General features: G+C 49.3%; 1 protein-coding gene across 1 annotated transcript in view; it reads left to right on the plus strand.

The window, feature by feature from the left end:
• The first annotated feature begins 333 nt into the window (after window positions 1–333).
• Window positions 334–20,561, plus strand: part of GOSR1 (golgi SNAP receptor complex member 1) — a 591,443-nt gene continuing 571,215 nt past the window's right edge. Inside the window, exon 1 of the mRNA XM_086951506.1 lies at window positions 334–472. Coding sequence (XP_086807632.1) covers window positions 442–472 — 31 coding nt within the window. The 5' untranslated portion in view covers window positions 334–441. The remainder of the gene's footprint in view (window positions 473–20,561) is intronic.

Raw genomic sequence — 20,561 nt, forward strand, 5'->3', positions numbered from 1 at the left:
AAACCGATTACCTTTAAGAACATCGAGAAAACTTTATTAATTGATGCCTGTTCTTCGGCGGCCATCTTCTATTGGGAAGCTACCGTATTCATTGCATCGCGAGCCTAAAACTGCGATTTCTCATAGAGCAGACTTTTACTCTCTGGAAGACTGAGCAATAATGTTATTGTTCAGTCTTTCTAAGTAGCAAACTTTCTATAGAGTTGCATTCAAATATATGTCTGCTTCTCCAACAAAACTGACAACGCACCTCCAATTTTACAGAACACAGAATAACCCATTTTTTGATGGCCGCCACGCCGGCGTATAGGGCCTCTGTCAGAGTGGTCCTTTGTTTATGCCCATGGTCAGTGCCCTGTTGGAGTTACCGGTCGAAGACGCTCTATTCGCTGCTCCCTTCTCTATCCCCGGACCTGGCTCCGGTGACGCTGGACAACAAAGATGGCGGCAGGAAGCAGCAACTATTGGGAAGGTGAGGTGGCAGCGATGGGTAAAGGGTGTCAGACGAGGGCTATTGAAGGGATACCAGGATAGAAATTGTTTCCTGAGTAGGAGTTAGTGGAGACCTACAGATAAAAAAAAAGACTCTAAGGGCCTGGGAGTGTGATACAATGTCTAGGAAAATGTAAACAGGAAACACACCTGCCACACTCTTCAGTCAGAACTGCTGGTGAAGTCCGATATTTAGTGGGGAATCCCATTTGCGAATTAACGCTTTTTGAATTGTGATGTAGGTTTGATAAGCGTTTGACTCAATGTCTGTAGAGTATTTTTGTTTGGCAGACAGATGACTAGAAGTAGAAAGATTATGGAACCTGCCAAATGCGGGTGAGTTGACAGGTAGGGGGGGGGGGGGGGGGCAGAAAGAGAAGGAGCGAATTAACCCTTGAAGATATTTGTGAAATAAGTGTCGTAGGAAGTATTCCCATGAGAGTGAAATAAGTTAATCCTTAACTGTTAAGGGGACAGGGAACCATTCAGTGGTTCATCTGAAGAGTGGTTGGCGCCTCTGAGATTCCCAAGAACCCCTATGTTGTCCCATATAGTTCATCTGAAGGTCCACCCCCTCTCGCTGCCACCTAGACTAGAACATGTTAGTTGGTCATTTTGCCTTCATGTTCACTCGGCTAGTCCTCACAGACCCTTAGCTCTGCCCCAGCATTCTCCAGAACCCCACAGATGTCTTTGCTGGCTTTAGAGCTAATCACAAAACCCTGAAAACCTCTTTAGATTGTCCTCACATTCTCTCTACGAAAATCCACATAGCAGTCATGCGAGATCTCTCATTTGGACTTTGTGCCTTAACATGCCATCAGAGCTCTTTAAATGCCCTCCTCTGTCCCCCAAAGCCACTCTTGCCTAAGCTTTGGAAGTCATCAAACTCACTTCCACCCTGCCCATAGCTCTTCAGCAAAGAGCATCAGACGCGCTCCACTGCGTACCGTAGTTATGTTAATTGGTGTTTATATAGCACCAAATCACCATCAGGTCTATTGGCACTTGGAGTGGGGAGGGCATGGCTGCAAGACGACAGTCGTGGCAGGTGAGAGATAAGTGTTAGGCTGTGCTTAGAGCTTCCCTAAACAGGATAGTTTTGAGCTGTTTTTTGAACTGGGCAAGATTAGGTTCCTTTCGGAGCTGCTCAGGTACCTGGTTCCAGAGCTGGGGGATAAGGACGGAAAAGGCTCTGCCCCCTTTTGAGGGGAGTTTGTGACGTGGGCAAGACAGGAAACAAGCCTTAGAGGATCGCAGTGAGCGTACCAGGATATAGGCCTTCAGGCGTTCTTTTATGTAGGTGGGGGCTCGGCCGTAGACCGCTTTGTGGGCAATGCATAGGCCCTTGAATTTTGCTCTTTGTCTTATAGGGAGCCAATGCAGTTTGTGTAAAATCTGGGTGGCATGGGACCTTAAAGTGAGTCTAAGGATCAGCCTGGCTGCATCATTCAGGACCACCTGCAGTCTGTTTACCAGTTTCTGAGGGAGGCCAATGTATAGGGCGTTACCGTAATCCAATCTCGAGAAGATAGTGGCCGAAACGATCGTCTGGAGTGTGTAGGTGGAAAGAAGGGGAACCACTCTCCGGGATTGCCTAATCAGGCCAGTGCAGGTACCGACCACAGAGGAGATTTGGTTGGTCATCGAGAGCTCGGCATCAAGTTTTATGCCGAGGCTCTTTACAACTGTCATGGGTCCGGGGGTGGGGCCTAGCTCATGGGGCCAGAAACGGTCCCCCCAAGGGGAATCTGTTGGGATGACCAGGATCTCTGTCTTGTTGGGGTTGATTTTTAGTGAGTTAGCTGTCATCCAGCTTACAGTAAATCTGAGGATGTTTTGTGCCTGGGCCTGAGAGAGGGGGTGTTATCAATGCTGAGGAGCAGTTGGGTGTCATCAGCATAATTGTAGATTTTACAGCCCATGTTGGCTAAGGCTGCGATCAGCGGTTGCAGGTAAACATTGAAAAGGAGAGGGGATAAGGCCGAGCCCTGGGGGACTCCACAGCTGAGCATGCCTGTATCAGATACCAACTCTCCCAGTTGGATCCTTTGGAATCTGCCAGATAGAAACGATTCAAGCCACAAGGGTGCTTGGCCCCTGATATCCAAGGAGGCAAGTCTATCCAGTAGCTGAGCATGGCTGACCGTATCAAATGCCGCTGACAGGTCTAATAAAATCAGGGCACAGGGTCTTTTACTGTCAGCCATGATTCTAAGCTCATCAAGCACCGCTAGCATGACCAGCTCAGTGCTATGATGTGCTCTAAACCCAACTTGGCGTTCCTGGAGGAGGTGATGGTCCTCCAGGAAGGGTGGGAGTGTTTTCAGGACATGTAGTTCTGGGACCTTGGCCAGGAATGTAAGGGAGCCACATGACTAATCTGCAACTTCCAATGAACCTCTTTGCTCAAGTAAAATCCAGACTTTAAGCTTTCTCATGGGAAGGCAACATGCCCCTTTGCAGCAAGCATTATTATTCAGAGTAAATAAATGTAAGCGCATGAACACATTGCCCTTGTTTTCTTTGTACCACTCGTTACAACAGTGTTTTGTTTAATTGCAATATTGATGCTGCTTTTGCACATCATTGCAAATAATATACCTGCAGGTCCCTGGTTCTTATCTTAGTAAGGTCACAAAGTGGGTTCGGGTGATTCCTGCAGATATTGTTGTATTGGCTTGCAAGTCACTAGTTGTAACCAGGGGACATATTTCAGAGGGTTGTGCACCTGTTGCAGACATCTATATTGGGCATACTTGTCGTAAACTTACATCCTTCCAGGTCCAAGACATTATTTTAATTCGTAGGAGTTTTCGTAGTTCTCTGATAAGTCATTGTGTTAAGTATCAAGTGCCACAGCCAGTTTTGCTATGTAAGTCATAATTCGCTTTGGACGTACATCCCAGCAAATATTGTATTAAATAGCAATTCACACCCATTATGAGTTGCCGAAGCTCATTAATGAATGAGTGGAATGTTACTCCATTAGTGTGCTGTGGTTTGTTGCGTGGTGTGGTTCTTGAGGTCCACAGTTAGCCTTTATCATGATTTGTTATTAGGACTAGTTGAACTGAAAAGGAGTAAAGGATAAAGCTCCTGGATGAAGAAAGACTTTGTGAGTGTGTTGCAGCCTATGCAGGAACTGTTTTGCATATATCTGAAAAAGTTTAGTCCATCTTACCGCAAGAGTGAAGCTGTGCATACCATGTGTGTGACAATATACCTGGTCGTGCAAGTATGCTGACTGATGCCTACCTTGCAGCGATTGTTACGTATTATCAGTTGAATCACCTTAATTATGGGCCGCCCCTTTATGGTGTATGCTTCCACTGATTGTCGCACAAACTAACATTCTCACCGAAGTAGCAGAGGAGCAACCACTATGAATAGTGCTGGTCTTAGTGTATGTTTTTGTGTTCGGTTTTGAAGTTCTAGAGGGACCACCCATGAGTGGTATTGGTCAGTGACAGCCGGTTAATGGGCTAGGCTCTCAGGAGTGTGGGATTGCCTGCTGAGCAGTGACCAACAGCCAGTCCGTGTAAATGAAGATTATGCACCAGCTGTTTTATATTTCCTAGTGGCAGTCAGAAAATTGACAGAGGAGCTGCCTATGTGAATGAACATTATACGATCAGTCCCAGTATGTACTTTTTTCAATCACAGAATGGCCCTTATATGTGCCTTTGTGATTTAGGTTGGTAAATCTTTTATGGCACATCTATTGCGACTAGCAGATGGACTCATTAAGCATTAATGTCTACTCATTTTAGGCAACCATTGTGAGAAGTTGGCATGGCATATGCTGTTCACTATTCTAGTGGGCACCTTGCACCAGTCCAAACAACCCTTAATGATGGTAGGTTAAAGACAACCTTTATAGAAAGCTATCCTAGTGGTAGCTGTGGAGAGCAGCCTTCAGGCTAAGTCTTGGAGAAATGTAGAGCAGCCTGTTTTACCAGTCTATAATCTTGTGAATGAACAAATAAAGGAGAACCACACCAGGTATATATATAAAATATATGTATTTATTCTAAACCCATCCCTCTAGTCTCTTTATGAGGCTAGAGGCAAAAGTACATTCAGTAAACTTAATAACACTCAGTAGATTAGCACAATATATATTGAGCCCTAGGGGTGTACCAAACCATATATTAAGAAAGTGGTATAAGAACTACAACTTGATTAGACACAACTCCTAAAGCCTGTAGAAGTGGCGGGTCCACAAGGAACCACCCAAGGTAGTGACACAGGGGAGACTTGCAGTGCCTAAACACAGCCGCGGATCACCATTAACTTCTGTGGAGACTTAAGGGGTTCTAGGGCCAACACCCACAGGAGCACTGGAGTACTCTAGTTACCTCACCCAAGGAAGCCGGGTGCATAGGTTTTTTTGATGTTTGGTTTTGTCGTTGTTTTCAATGGCGATCTGCTGCAAAGGGCTGCTGCCGTCTAAGTGGAATATGTCCGGTGTGATCCAAGCCTGGATCGAAGCTGAGAAGAACCTGAAAGCAGAGGGGACATAGTCTGGATCACTTGCCAGTGACCAGGGGCACTATAGTCGAATGCCCACCGATGTCGGGTGATTTCAGGTGAAAGAGGTGAAACATGACTCTTCAGCCATGAGGACCAGTAGGTGTCGACGACGACCAGGTTCTGGAATCGAGCTGTCCCACGAAGGATGTCAAGTGCTGTGGTGTCGGCGCCCGGATTGGACCCAACAAGCCTTGTCAACAGCAACCCACGCAGGAATCAAAGAAATGCTTTGGTGTAGACCAGAAAGGTCCGAGGGACTCGCCATGCAGTGGAGAGTCAGGGCACGTCGGGAGCAACCAGGGAAGCCCAAGGAAAATCAGAGTTGCCTTTGTAGGGACCCACCAGTCGACCAACCAGGGATCGCGAAGAGCCTCGAGCAGAAATGCAAGAAGCGGGTTCGCGGAACACTTGTGGAGTGTAGGCCCACAACCTTAAGTGCAAAAGGTGCGCGGGGCTTGGGCTACAAGTAACCCAAAGCACAACTTCAAGAGATGTCCAGAAGTCAATGCACTTGCAAATGTGCACCGGTGTCCAGGAGTTCCGGTTCCACGTCACTCCTGTGGGCTCAGCTTTGCTGGGGACGCTGGTCTGCCTCTGAGAAGTCTGGAAATCCTCTTCCTGGGCTGCAAATACTTCAGAGTCCTGCGGGAGCTTCGGAGATGCAGACCGGCGATTACTTCTTTGGTGCCTGCCAAGCGGGGAGTCACTCCTTGACCACAAGGGAGATTCTTCTGTTCTCTAGTCTTTAGTAGAGTGTCGAAGTTCCAGGATTCAGTTTGAGTTTCGTCCAGGTGTAATCTAAAGTCCTGTTGCTAGGGGTTTCTTACTTATACCTAACAAAGGGGTTGGACTTACTCTGGGGACCCACCTATGGGAGGGTCTGGAAAGAGGGGTGGTTACACCCATTTCCTTTGGCCATGTTCACGCCAGAGCAGAGGCTGGTAGCCCCTGCAACCGGTTTGAACTGGGCTATGCACAGGGACACCAAATGTGCCCCCAGTGCAGACTTTCAAAGCACTCATGGAATGCACCCACCCAGCCCCAATATACTACAACCTGTCTGGGAGGTGGTTACACTTCCCTGTGACAGGAAACCTGTTGTCCAGGTCTCCCCTGCCGGAGTTTCGGTCAGAAGCAGGAGGCCAGACTCATGTCTGTGGCTGCAGCATCCATTTTGTGATGCCAGGGCTCTTTTAAACTATTACCGGTTAGGTAAGTGTGTTCATGTCTTCTCCCTCTCGAAGGGTGGAATTCTACCCCTGCCACCAGGACTGGCAGGGGGAGGGAGGGAAGGAGGGGGGGGGGTAGTATTCCAAAGTGTTTGACACCAAACATGACATGTTTCAATGCAGCCATTCCAAATTGAGATTTTTTTTGCGAGGTTATAAAGCATGTAAGAGTATATGGGCTGGTTGCATTACAGAACAGATAACAACTAAACAGTTAGAGAGAGAGTCCAAGGAATGTATAGTTTAAAGACCCACACCTGATTTTATCCCCAGCTCTTACTTAATGAATAACACACGAAACACAGGGGTCTACCAGCTAAATTCTAAAGCTGCACTGTCGTTACCGAGTCCACATGATCTCGGAGTGTATATATCACATAGAGACAGCGTATTTCAGAAAAAAGAGAGAAGGGTGAACACTAAATGCATAGAAGAGACCGGCACATCATGGGTTATTCGTACATGGCTGACTAATCCAAAGCAATTAGTAAAAGGTTCCCATCAAATTGACTCAATGATCAGTCCTATTCTTTGGCCAAACCCAGGTGCATATTAGGCTGGTCCCCTGATCATTGGAACATCAAGCACCGCACCTTATTGCTGTTTTAGGATTTGGTTCACCAAAATAAACAAACCGTCCATGATGACTGATCTTTTTATGGTAAAGTAAACAGTGCAACAGAAAAACTTAGTGACTTAAAATAGGATGGAATGTCCTCCTTCTAACAACTTTATTCTGCGGACAAGACACGCCTCCTAATTAAAAAACCAGAACAGTGCAAGAGAGACAGTAACAAATATCTGTCTAGAAATGGGCCAACATGTTTCTGCCTGACGGGTATTTAATCCCTTGGCATTCATCAGGGCCTCTGCTCTTATAATAGTTGCACTCCTAGTAGTGGAACAAAGAAATCACCACCATCACCAGAGAAATAAAGTATGATAAAACTAGTTGAATACGGTACAACCTGTAACAACCATGGACATTAACCCTCCATATCACTTTGGCTACTGTGAATTCCTTAATGGTAGGGGAATAGACCTCACCTCACCTGGACCATGCATTACAGAACAGCCTCGGAGAATAGGCTCCGAAAGCTGCAGAGGCGACCAGCTCATGCATGGGCACCCTCTCACACAAAACCAAGCACTCTGACTTCAGTATTGATAAGGCCTGCCATAGCAGTGACTGATAGGTTTATATGTGCAGTGATTTACGGTATCATATGTGCAGTGATTTACGGTAGATATAAGTAACCTATATCTTAGTAAGGGGTGCAGGCACCACCCAACCCAGGCTGCAGTAGCAGTCCTGTGGTGTCATTTTGGAAGGCTTCCCAGGGGTGGCATAATACATGCCTTTCTAACCATGACTGAGTTGCACTTTGGTCTAAGGGTCAACCTTTGGCTGCCTACAGCTGGGGGTTGGGTCCCTTTTGGTGGAACACTGGAGGGACATGGTAGGGGACACTGGGTCCCAGGTTTGCCTTTGCCCAACAGTCTCTTTCTGGGGGTGGTCCCTATTCAATGTCAAAAGGGATCCCTCGGAGGTTTGAGGAATTTTCACCTGGCTAGGGCTACTAGACTGGGTACCCCCAATATGCTGATGTGGGGTGTTCCTCTGGACAGGGAGCCCTGTAGGGTCCACTGACCTCCCTCACCTCGGCAGCCCTGGGCGGACTGAAGGAGGATAGAGAGGGGCAGGTTACCTTCTCCAGACTGGGTACTACCTGGGAAAGATCCACTACCATCAGGGATGTTGCCAGGGCTGGCCAGACTAACTCTGGGGCAGTTCCTTCACTAGGAGTAGAATCAGTTCCCTGAAGAGGCTGACCCTTACCTATAGTCTGGGTGGAAGAAGACTATTCTTTATCCCTTATGCTCTCTTTTTAGGGAGAGTGGGCCATTCTTTCAGGCTCCATCACTCCAAAATTTCCCTGGGGTTGGGCTGTGGCCCTCACAGCCCCACTAACTCTCAGGGACGCCCAGCATTCTCAGATGGGCTTGGTGTTCAACTTCAGCCCAGGCTGAAATTTCCTGATCATTGCCCAGTAGGCAATCTACAAGCAAGTTTGGTGACACTGCCACTCTTTTTGGGCATGTGACCCCTCCCCAGCTGAGATTGACTATTGCCATGGGGTGGCTGTTCTGACACCATCGATGTTGGTCTACTGGTATTTAAACTCCGGTAATAGCTGTTGATGAGGGACTAGTTTTTCTGTCACCATGGTGACACTAGCCCCTGTGTCCCTGAAGGCCACAGCTTCCTGACCATTGATTATTGGCTCCTGTCGGTACCAGCCCAAAGCATTGGGACCCATGGTAAAAGTGGCACATCACATGCCACCATCACAGACTAAGGAGGCTTGTGAGGGGGACTTGTCTAAACTAGGGACCACCTCTGTTCCCCATGAGAATGCACTTAACTTTTTGGGTGCAACACCACCGCCTGGGAGATTACTACTAGTAGTACCAGGAGGAGCGTTAGTGTTAGTTGGAGTAACATTTTCTTTATTGCCAACTCTAGGGCAACTGGGATCAGTTTTCCAGTGGCCAGGCTTTTTACAAAAATGGCAATATGGTTTCATTTCAGGAGAGGAAGAAGTTTGGGACCCACCCACAGAAGTGGATTTTTGGGGCCCTGTAGGGGACTTGTCTTTTGATTTATCCCCACCTTTCTCTTGGGAATTGGTAGAATCTTTCTTCTGGTCACCACCTTGATTCTTAGGCCTAACCCTGGTTGTAACCCATTTGTCTGCCTTCTTTCCCAATTCTTGGGGAGAGGTCAGATCAGAGACCACCAGGTGCTGGTGTAAAAGCTGGTTTTGACAATTATTAAGTACCTGCTCCCTCATAATTAGGTTGTACAATCCTTTGAAATCACACACCTTACTGCCATGTACCCAACCTTCCAGAGCCTTGGTAGCACAATCTACAAAGTCAACCCAGTCCTGAGTCTGTGCCTTTTGGATATGTTAATCCTGTATTGTTTAGTGGTTAAGCCAAACCCTTCAATCAGAGCACTCTTCAGGACTTTATAATTATCAGCATCCTCTTATCTAACAGTGAGGAGCTTGTCTCTACCTTCGTCTGCAAAGGAGAGCCACAAGATTGCTGCCCACAGCTCCGGGGGGACCTTCTGAACTGTACAGGCTCTTTCCAGTGCAGTTATCCATTTGTGGATGTCACCCCCATTCTGGTAGGCAGGGACAATCTTGTTTAAATTCCTATGGTCATGAGATCTTTCTCTACCACTAGGGAAGTTGCTGCCACCATGGGACTCTAGTCCCATCTTTTTTCTAGCTTTTTCAAGCTCTAAGGACTCCATTTCTAAGGCTACCTGCTGTCTTTTAATCCTCAGCTGGGCTTCCTCAAACCTGAGCTGCCTTTCTCTCTTCTCCTGGGAGGATTCCCTCCTATGAGAAGAGACGGAGGTTCCTATAGGTACACCAGAATGGGCCTTCTAGGTGTACCTCTAACTCTTCCTGGGGGGAGAAAGATAAGGCCACCTTGGCCTTCCTCCTCCTCTCCAGTAGAAGCTGCATGGTCCAGGTCTAGGTAATTGTCACCTTCCTGGTCAGCATCAGAGTCTGAGTCCTTGTGGTTTGTACCACTGGGCTCTGCCTGCTCTGCTGCCCCATACCCACTGCCTGACCCTTCAGGCTCTGAAGACTTTCTAAGATCATCTTACAATAGTACCTCCTTGAGGCGTTTGGTGTTGGCACTTTTGCCTGTCTTCAATTTCCTCATAGTACACAATGCCCTCGATTCTATGAATGGGAATGTGTCATACTTGGATGCCTGTAACATACTGACATCTGGCAGAGATCCACTGGTTCGTGGCTTTGAAGACATTATTAATGTGGTGTGTGCACCGTCCTACTCTAATGGGGCCTACTAAACTCTCTTGAACTTAATAAAGAGTGTGCTAAGCTCTTGACACACAACTCTAAGTTCAGTAGAACTTACTGTATGTTAAGCTTGTATTGTATATAGGTCTGATACCTTTAGTGGTTTTCAGTTAGTCAAAAACTTGAGATTATCTGGTAAAACAATGGCATGCTGGAATCCCACACGCTGCACACCAATGTGAGAAGTTGGCCTGGAATATGCTGTCCACTATTCTAGTGGGCACCTTGCACAGTCCAAACGACCCTTATTGATGGTAGGTTAGAGCCGACCTCTATAGAAAGCTATCCTAATGGTAGCTGTGGAGAGCAGCCTTCAGGCTAAGTCTTGGAGGAATGTAAAGCAGCTTGTTTTACCAGTCTATCATCTTGTGAATGGCCAAATGAAAGGAGAACCAAACTAGAGATATATATATATATATATATATATATATATATATATATATATATATATATATATATATATATATATCAATTCGAAAGAGAGTTGTCCCCTCGAAGAAACCACACAGAGGAGGTAAGTTTTCTTGCTTTATTAGGAAAGCTGCCGCATGGAATACAGGACGCTCTCACCAGTCTTTGACGCCCTGACGCGTTTCGTGCTGACTCGCACTTTCTCAAAGGGCAAAGGCATTCTCTGGTAATCACTCCACGTTACACGGGGCACCAATTAAAGTTTTTTAGTCCCACCTCTACGGGCGTTGCCAGGCGCACTGCCTGCTGGTTCTTGTGGTGCTGCCCAAATCTTCCTCTTGTGAGTCGCGGTGCGTTACTCTATTCAGCTCAAATGTATCCCAAATGGGTTGGTAGATTGCCGTGTAAACTCCAGGCGGCACATTACATCTTTCCTCGCAGCCTTCTCTCCACAACAGCAAAGCGCCCCTGGGCGCCAGCATGGGACCGATACTCACGGCGGGGTTTCCTCACGGCAGGACTGGCCGTAATACATCAATTCGAAAGAGAGTTGTCCCCTCGAAGAAACCACACAGAGGAGGTAAGTTTTCTTGCTTTATTAGGAAAGCTGCCGCATGGAATACAGGACGCTCTCACCAGTCTTTGACGCCCTGACGCGTTTCGTGCTGACTCGCACTTTCTCAAAGGGCAAAGGCATTCTCTGGTAATCACTCCACGTTACACGGGGCACCAATTAAAGTTTTTTAGTCCCACCTCTACGGGCGTTGCCAGGCGCACTGCCTGCTGGTTCTTGTGGTGCTGCCCAAATCTTCCTCTTGTGAGTCGCGGTGCGTTACTCTATTCAGCTCAAATGTATCCCAAATGGGTTGGTAGATTACCGTGTAAACTCCAGGCGGCACATTACATCTTTCCTCGCAGCCTTCTCTCCACAACAGCAAAGCGCCCCTGGGCGCCAGCATGGGACCGATACTCACGGCGGGGTTTCCTCACGGCAGGACTGGCCGTAATACATCAATTCGAAAGAGAGTTGTCCCCTCGAAGAAACCACACAGAGGAGGTAAGTTTTCTTGCTTTATTAGGAAAGCTGCCGCATGGAATACAGGACGCTCTCACCAGTCTTTGACGCCCTGACGCGTTTCGTGCTGACTCGCACTTTCTCAAAGGGCAAAGGCATTCTCTGGTAATCACTCCACGTTACACGGGGCACCAATTAAAGTTTTTTAGTCCCACCTCTACGGGCGTTGCCAGGCGCACTGCCTGCTGGTTCTTGTGGTGCTGCCCAAATCTTCCTCTTGTGAGTCGCGGTGCGTTACTCTATTCAGCTCAAATGTATCCCAAATGGGTTGGTAGATTGCCGTGTAAACTCCAGGCGGCACATTACATCTTTCCTCGCAGCCTTCTCTCCACAACAGCAAAGCGCCCCTGGGCGCCAGCATGGGACCGATACTCACGGCGGGGTTTCCTCACGGCAGGACTGGCCGTAATACATCAATTCGAAAGAGAGTTGTCCCCTCGAAGAAACCACACAGAGGAGGTAAGTTTTCTTGCTTTATTAGGAAAGCTGCCGCATGGAATACAGGACGCTCTCACCAGTCTTTGACGCCCTGACGCGTTTCGTGCTGACTCGCACTTTCTCAAAGGGCAAAGGCATTCTCTGGTAATCACTCCACGTTACACGGGGCACCAATTAAAGTTTTTTAGTCCCACCTCTACGGGCGTTGCCAGGCGCACTGCCTGCTGGTTCTTGTGGTGCTGCCCAAATCTTCCTCTTGTGAGTCGCGGTGCGTTACTCTATTCAGCTCAAATGTATCCCAAATGGGTTGGTAGATTGCCGTGTAAACTCCAGGCGGCACATTACATCTTTCCTCGCAGCCTTCTCTCCACAACAGCAAAGCGCCCCTGGGCGCCAGCATGGGACCGATACTCACGGCGGGGTTTCCTCACGGCAGGACTGGCCGTAATACATCAATTCGAAAGAGAGTTGTCCCCTCGAAGAAACCACACAGAGGAGGTAAGTTTTCTTGCTTTATTAGGAAAGCTGCCGCATGGAATACAGGACGCTCTCACCAGTCTTTGACGCCCTGACGCGTTTCGTGCTGACTCGCACTTTCTCAAAGGGCAAAGGCATTCTCTGGTAATCACTCCACGTTACACGGGGCACCAATTAAAGTTTTTTAGTCCCACCTCTACGGGCGTTGCCAGGCGCACTGCCTGCTGGTTCTTGTGGTGCTGCCCAAATCTTCCTCTTGTGAGTCGCGGTGCGTTACTCTATTCAGCTCAAATGTATCCCAAATGGGTTGGTAGATTGCCGTGTAAACTCCAGGCGGCACATTACATCTTTCCTCGCAGCCTTCTCTCCACAACAGCAAAGCGCCCCTGGGCGCCAGCATGGGACCGATACTCACGGCGGGGTTTCCTCACGGCAGGACTGGCCGTAATACATCAATTCGAAAGAGAGTTGTCCCCTCGAAGAAACCACACAGAGGAGGTAAGTTTTCTTGCTTTATTAGGAAAGCTGCCGCATGGAATACAGGACGCTCTCACCAGTCTTTGACGCCCTGACGCGTTTCGTGCTGACTCGCACTTTCTCAAAGGGCAAAGGCATTCTCTGGTAATCACTCCACGTTACACGGGGCACCAATTAAAGTTTTTTAGTCCCACCTCTACGGGCGTTGCCAGGCGCACTGCCTGCTGGTTCTTGTGGTGCTGCCCAAATCTTCCTCTTGTGAGTCGCGGTGCGTTACTCTATTCAGCTCAAATGTATCCCAAATGGGTTGGTAGATTGCCGTGTAAACTCCAGGCGGCACATTACATCTTTCCTCGCAGCCTTCTCTCCACAACAGCAAAGCGCCCCTGGGCGCCAGCATGGGACCGATACTCACGGCGGGGTTTCCTCACGGCAGGACTGGCCGTAATACATCAATTCGAAAGAGAGTTGTCCCCTCGAAGAAACCACACAGAGGAGGTAAGTTTTCTTGCTTTATTAGGAAAGCTGCCGCATGGAATACAGGACGCTCTCACCAGTCTTTGACGCCCTGACGCGTTTCGTGCTGACTCGCACTTTCTCAAAGGGCAAAGGCATTCTCTGGTAATCACTCCACGTTACACGGGGCACCAATTAAAGTTTTTTAGTCCCACCTCTACGGGCGTTGCCAGGCGCACTGCCTGCTGGTTCTTGTGGTGCTGCCCAAATCTTCCTCTTGTGAGTCGCGGTGCGTTACTCTATTCAGCTCAAATGTATCCCAAATGGGTTGGTAGATTGCCGTGTAAACTCCAGGCGGCACATTACATCTTTCCTCGCAGCCTTCTCTCCACAACAGCAAAGCGCCCCTGGGCGCCAGCATGGGACCGATACTCACGGCGGGGTTTCCTCACGGCAGGACTGGCCGTAATACATCAATTCGAAAGAGAGTTGTCCCCTCGAAGAAACCACACAGAGGAGGTAAGTTTTCTTGCTTTATTAGGAAAGCTGCCGCATGGAATACAGGACGCTCTCACCAGTCTTTGACGCCCTGACGCGTTTCGTGCTGACTCGCACTTTCTCAAAGGGCAAAGGCATTCTCTGGTAATCACTCCACGTTACACGGGGCACCAATTAAAGTTTTTTAGTCCCACCTCTACGGGCGTTGCCAGGCGCACTGCCTGCTGGTTCTTGTGGTGCTGCCCAAATCTTCCTCTTGTGAGTCGCGGTGCGTTACTCTATTCAGCTCAAATGTATCCCAAATGGGTTGGTAGATTGCCGTGTAAACTCCAGGCGGCACATTACATCTTTCCTCGCAGCCCTCTCTCCACAACAGCAAAGCGCCCCTGGGCGCCAGCATGGGACCGATACTCACGGCGGGGTTTCCTCACGGCAGGACTGGCCGTAATACATCAATTCGAAAGAGAGTTGTCCCCTCGAAGAAACCACACAGAGGAGGTAAGTCAAAGACTGGTGAGAGCGTCCTGTATTCCATGCGGCAGCTTTCCTAATAAAGCAAGAAAACTTACCTCCTCTGTGTGGTTTCTTCGAGGGGACAACTCTCTTTCGAATTGATATATATATATATATACATATACATATACATACATACATACACACACACTAGCAGCCCGTCCCGACGTTGTCCTTGTATGAATTGCTGCCGGGCAGTAGTATATTGTTTTGTAGGATTTTGTTTAGATAGCATTGCTCCGATTCACAGTGCACTGCTGATGCACTTAAAAGTGCGCGTTCAGTAGTGTGTGAACTCGAGTTTCCCTACTTTATTTTTCCTTGCAATATTATATAGCGTGAACTCAACAACATGGCATGAGCACAATTTACATTACAGAAAAACACATTCATTTGTGGTAGGCACGGGGAGACAAAGCGATTTGCCTGGAATCACGGGATGTTGAGCTGATGCCGCGATTCGAACGTAGCTCCCCAGCTCTAAAGTTCACAATTCTAGAACTTGTGGCGGGAGGTGTGTCTAAAAGTGTATGTCGGTGCTGGCCATCAATGAGAGAGACCTGTGCATTTTTCAAATGGGTGGTGCAAAAATATGAGTATGTTGCTGGAGATGTGGGCCACCGTGCCACCAATGTACTTACCGGGGGAGGGTAAACACCCATTATTCCGCAACTTTCTTTCCGCCTACCATCACTCCGCATACTTTCATTACGAAAGTACCATGACTCCGCAATGCCATTATAACGCTTGGCATTACATTTTATATGCTTTTACCACACATACATTTACAACAAAATTCGTTGTAAATGCATGAATGGTAAAAGCATGTTTTTTTAAATGTTTGGATAAGGTAAGTATGGGTATAGGGTATATGTTTTGGGTTACTGAGGTATATGTTTTGGGGTGATTGGATATTTTAATGGTTCAGATATAGTTTTGGGTTATGAGGTACAGGGGTAGTTTTTAGGGTTTAGGGCTTGGTTTGGGTTTTAGCTTTGGGGTAGAGGGTTATTTTAAGGGTTCAGGGCTAGGTTTGGGTTTTGGGGTACAGGGGTATTTTTAGGGTTCAGGGCTAGGTTTGGGTTTTGGGGTACTGGGGTATTTTTAGGGTTCAGGGGTAGGTTTGGCTTTTGAGGTACAGGTGTATTTATAGATTTCAGGGCTAGGTTTGGGCTTTGTGGTACAGGGGTATTTTTAGGGTTTAGGGATGGGTTTGGGGGTACAGGGTATATTTATAGGGTTAAGATGGGTTAGTGTTTAAGGGTGTTGGGGTATTTTAAGGAGTAAGGGTGGGTTATGATTATGGGTTGCAGGGGTATTTAAAGGGAGCAGGGTGGGATTAGCACACAATATGAGACATGGCATGAAGGGTGTAACGTACCACACACCCCCAGGGTTTGTCACGCCCCCAGCACATGCCCACAGCCCAATGCAGACACGCCCACAAGGGACTACTTTGCTGGCACGGTTCTTTTACCTTTTAAATGTATATGGTGGGCGTCTGCATAGCCTAATTCCTTCTGCTGCAACTGCCCTTTCCAGACCTGTATTGGGTGTTGTGATTGGTGCTGTGGTTCCTGAGATTACCCGCCTCAAAGGTTTGGGCTCTCTTTATTATATTAGTATGGATATATATATATTTATTCTAAACACATCCCTCTAGTCTCTTTATGAGGCTAGAGGCAAAAGTAAACTTAATAACACACAGTAAATTAGCACAATATATGTTGAGCCCTAGGGGCGTGCTAAACCATATATTAAGAAAGTGGTATAAGAACCACGACTTGACTAATCACAAGGCCTAGAGCCTGTAGAAATGCTGGGGCCACAAGGAACCACCCAAGGTAGTGACACAGGCAGGTGACGAGTGCAGTGTCTAAACCTAGCCGCGAATCACCATTAACTTTTGTGGGGAAAGTTGCGGTTGGAAATTTAAAGATCAAGGACACTTAGGACAGGACTTTGAACAAACCCCTTTAGACTTAAAGGGTTCTTGGGCCAACACCTACGGGAGCACTGGAGTACTCGAGTTACCTCACCCAGGGAAGCTGGGTGCATAGGTGTCTTATGGTGTCGGGTTTCATCGTCGTTTTCAATGACGATCTGCTGCAAAGCGCTGCTGCCGTCCAAGTGGAAAGTGTCCGTGTGATCCAACCCTGGATCGAAGATGAGAAGAACCTGAAAGCAGAGGGGACAGAGTCTGTGTCACATGCCAGTAACCAGGGGCACGATAGTCGAATGCCCACTGATGTCTGGTGATTATCGGGGGAAAGAGGTGAAGCTTGGCTCTTCAACCAAAAGGACCAGGAGGCATTGACGATGACCAGGATCTGTAATCGAGCTGTACCATGAAGAATGTCGAGTGCTGCGGTGTTGGCGCCCGGATTGGACCCAACAAGCCTTAGCAACGGGGGGGGGGGGGGGGGCGTGGCGGAGCTATCCGCGTTGGGAAATGGCAGCGCTGTAGGTGAGCTCTCCCGATCAAGCAACAATCCTACATATATCCTGTGTGTCTAATTGATGATTGCTTGCAGAGAATCAAGCGTTTACATAGAGGTGAGCGCCAGCAACAAAACAAGGTGTTTCTTTGTTAAAATATATACCTCCGACATGCTGTAATCCAGAGCGGTGAGCATTGCGGAGCGACGACTGGAGACCTAACATGGCGTACGTCGCCACGTAATCCACACGCAAGCCCGAGGCTCCGACAGTGCGAGGTAGTCCTGAAGGCGGTGCCGGAGCTGCAGAGACCGGAGCACGGTACGCGCTGCAAGATCCGGAGCGCAGCTAAGAATTCTATCCCTTCATGTCCCAAAGCTGACTGATACTGCCGCGAGGACATAGTCTGCAGCTGTGCAAGGCGGCGACTGAGGCGGACCATATTGGACGGAGGCTCCCGTGGGGATGTAGCTCCTTGTCGCCGGACAGAGTCCACGCTAATGAGGTGAATGAAGGTGCAGCGATATCTGAGGCGCTTGCGGCCTGCTGCCTCCCATGCCCCGAGCTCAGCGCGACTGGGGGGAGGGGAGTGTGGAGAGGCCGGCGGAGTGCCTGTAGTTCAGACTTCCTTACTGCGGGTGGCAGGGATACACCATGTGAGTGTGTGCCTTTGTAATGTTGCAATATCGCCTGCTGCTCTGATAAGGTATAGGCGATCCTGGTGAATTATTAAGTGGCTACTTCTGACACAGAATAGGCTACAGGGCACTACGCTAGAGGTTGTAGCCCCCCCTGTTAATAATGCACAAGCACTCTTCTGACCCTCAAGGGCTCCTGTGCGGGCTGAAAGGTTGGGGACTGATATCTTCGCCGTCCGCTAACTGAGCCACAATCTACTGATTGCACCACTGATCTGCTGGAGACAAGCCACACGATACCTGGCGTCCCATCAGATAAGAACTGCTTAATCTCTATGTGGAACAATATATCCACATCATTTTAATCGAAATTGTGGCCTGCGCTGGATCATAGGCACGAGCTCCTCAGCAAAATATCTTTAATTTGTCGCACCTGCGGTGTGACTATTGCACTCCACTAAGGTACCACCCAGACGAAAGAGATGGGGAAACCAAACTGCAGTTTGAGCATCAGCGAAAGGTCCCAGAAATGTCCGGCGAACCACCCGACTGGAGCCAAGTAAATACGTCTGCAACAGACGCAGTGCCGGCAGGAGACGTGCAGGCAATGTTCACAGAGATACAATCTACCCTCGCCAATATCGACGGGAAGATAGACTCTCTAACATATCAAGTGGACGGCATGTCGGAACGGCTGGATAAACATATAGTATGTGTTGGACAGGCCACATGACGGGCCGCTCTCCCCCGGCTCGACCAGGCCCGAGCCCAGTCATGCAAGCACCACACACCACCATTGTACGTCCTACGTCCCCTCAGGGACACCTGCCCTCGAACATGATCACCTCATGGGCCCGATCCACTGCCGACCCATGCGCTCAGCCTGGGCCGCCATCTTGGACACTTCGTCACGAGGCCGCCTGGCCCCCGATCGACCTCAACCCTGGGCCTAGCCCGGCCTCAGACATTCCGGCACCACCCTCCACCCAGGAGGTGAGCGAGCTACTTGGCAGGTCAATGGGAGAAAGAGGTGTCGATGGCTCTCCCCCGGCCAGTGCCGCTCGCCCATCGCCTCCCCGGGCGCTGGCTCCACCCCCCTGCTGGGTGTCTGGACTCCCTCATCCCGGACCTCCCGACCTCCAAGTGCGAGGGTCCGGACATCAAAGCACGCCAGCCCTATAACTGGGGCAGCTCCAGAGCAGGAAGGCAGTTGTATCTTGGAGTCGAGAGACGTAAAGAGGAACTCATCCTGGACGGACTACTGGCGCTGCCGTAGCTCTGTCCTGTGCACCATCGTCCTGCCTGTTGGCGCTGCCACAGCCGTCGTAACCTTCATCCTTCCTCGTCGTCCGGATCTGCTGGCGAGGCCGTGGACCGTTGTAACCGTCATCTGCATCGGGACCTGCTTGGCTTCTCCACGGCCCGTCGACCATCCGTCATCCATCCCGGGACCTGCTTGGCTTCTCCACGGCCCGTCGATCATCCTTCGTCCATCTCGGGACCGGCTTGGCTCCTCCACGGCCCGATCAGCAAACACGCCGAGCTCGAGGATTGAGAGCTATTTAACTCATTGGCAACTAAGACTGTCCCGCTACCCCTTTTTCCTCAACCAGAGATCAGAACCGAGGGGACCCCTGAGTCCAGACCTCCTTGTATCATATCAACGTAACCTAAGAATTGCCTATAAAGTCTCGTTAACCTTCAATCTTGTGTGGTGTCCGTCTGTGGGGGGGGGAAGTTACTTATCTGTACAGTCGTTGGAGACGGCTCTCCCTGGAGACCTCTCCCCGTAATCTCGGCCGACCCTCCCGGTCCGTCTAACATTGGTGGCCAGCGGCGCGATCCGAATCACCGCATAACGTACAGAGAGTAGCTCACCCCACAACGAACAACAATGTCAACTAAAGAGAGCGGATCAACTGAGAAGTTCCAAATGGAAAAACTCGAGGAATACAGCCATCGTGAACTAAAGCAGTTCTGCATCGAACTAGGTATCGCTACCACCGGACTAAGTACCAAGGACGATTTTAAGCATGCCCTAGAATCTTGGGCAGAGACCGGGGATGTCGAAGCCCCTGAGCAAAGCACCGCGAAAAATACCAGCACGGGCCCTGAGGGGCAAAGAACCAGTCTCTCGCAAGACGAGATCCAAGAAAGAGAAAAAGCCCGACTACACGAACTCGAAATGGCCCGACTCAAGATGGACATAGAACTCAAATTGGCCGAGCAAAAAATAAACTTAGAGCACCTTCGCCTCCGAGAAGAAAGAGAGGAGAAACAGAGGCAAAGGGAGCTCGAGGAAAAAAGACTAACGTACGAGCACGAGCGGAACCTAGCCGAGATCAACCTGCGCAAACAGAATAAAGAGTTAGGGGTGCCTGACCGACCGTCCACCCCAGGGACCACGGAGAAAAAAGTGCACATCCCCAAGGATGTGGTCCGAGAATATTTTCGAGAAGACGACATCCAGCAATGGTTTAAGGCCTATGAAATCGCGATGACTGCGCACCGGATCGATAGAGCCGACTGGGGAGCCGGCCTATGGGGCAAATTCCTCAATGAGGGCCGCGATACTCTGTTACAGCTCCCAGACCACCAGATGACCTCCTACGACCATATGAAAGCGGCCCTCCTCACCCGCTATGGCCTCACGCCCGAGATGTACCGTCAGCGGTTCCGAGACTGCACACGCATTCCAGGTACAACTTGGGTGGACTATGTAACGTACTTTAGCAGAGCCTTCGAAGGCTGGATCAGAGGGAACAACGTCACGACCTACGAGCAGCTGTTCAATCTGATGGTATGGGAGCATCTGTCCAACAATTGCTTCATTGAACTACACCAACACCTCCTCGACAGCAAGTTAACCGATCCCCGGCAGCTCGCAGCCGAAGCTGACCGGTGGGAGATCACCCGAGTGGGCCGGAATGGGTCCTATGAGCAGAGCAGGAACAACAATGGTCACCCCCGA

The sequence above is a fragment of the Lissotriton vulgaris genome, unplaced genomic scaffold (genome assembly GCF_964263255.1).
Source record: "Lissotriton vulgaris unplaced genomic scaffold, aLisVul1.2 SCAFFOLD_863, whole genome shotgun sequence".
NCBI classification, from domain to species: Eukaryota; Metazoa; Chordata; class Amphibia; order Caudata; family Salamandridae; genus Lissotriton; species Lissotriton vulgaris.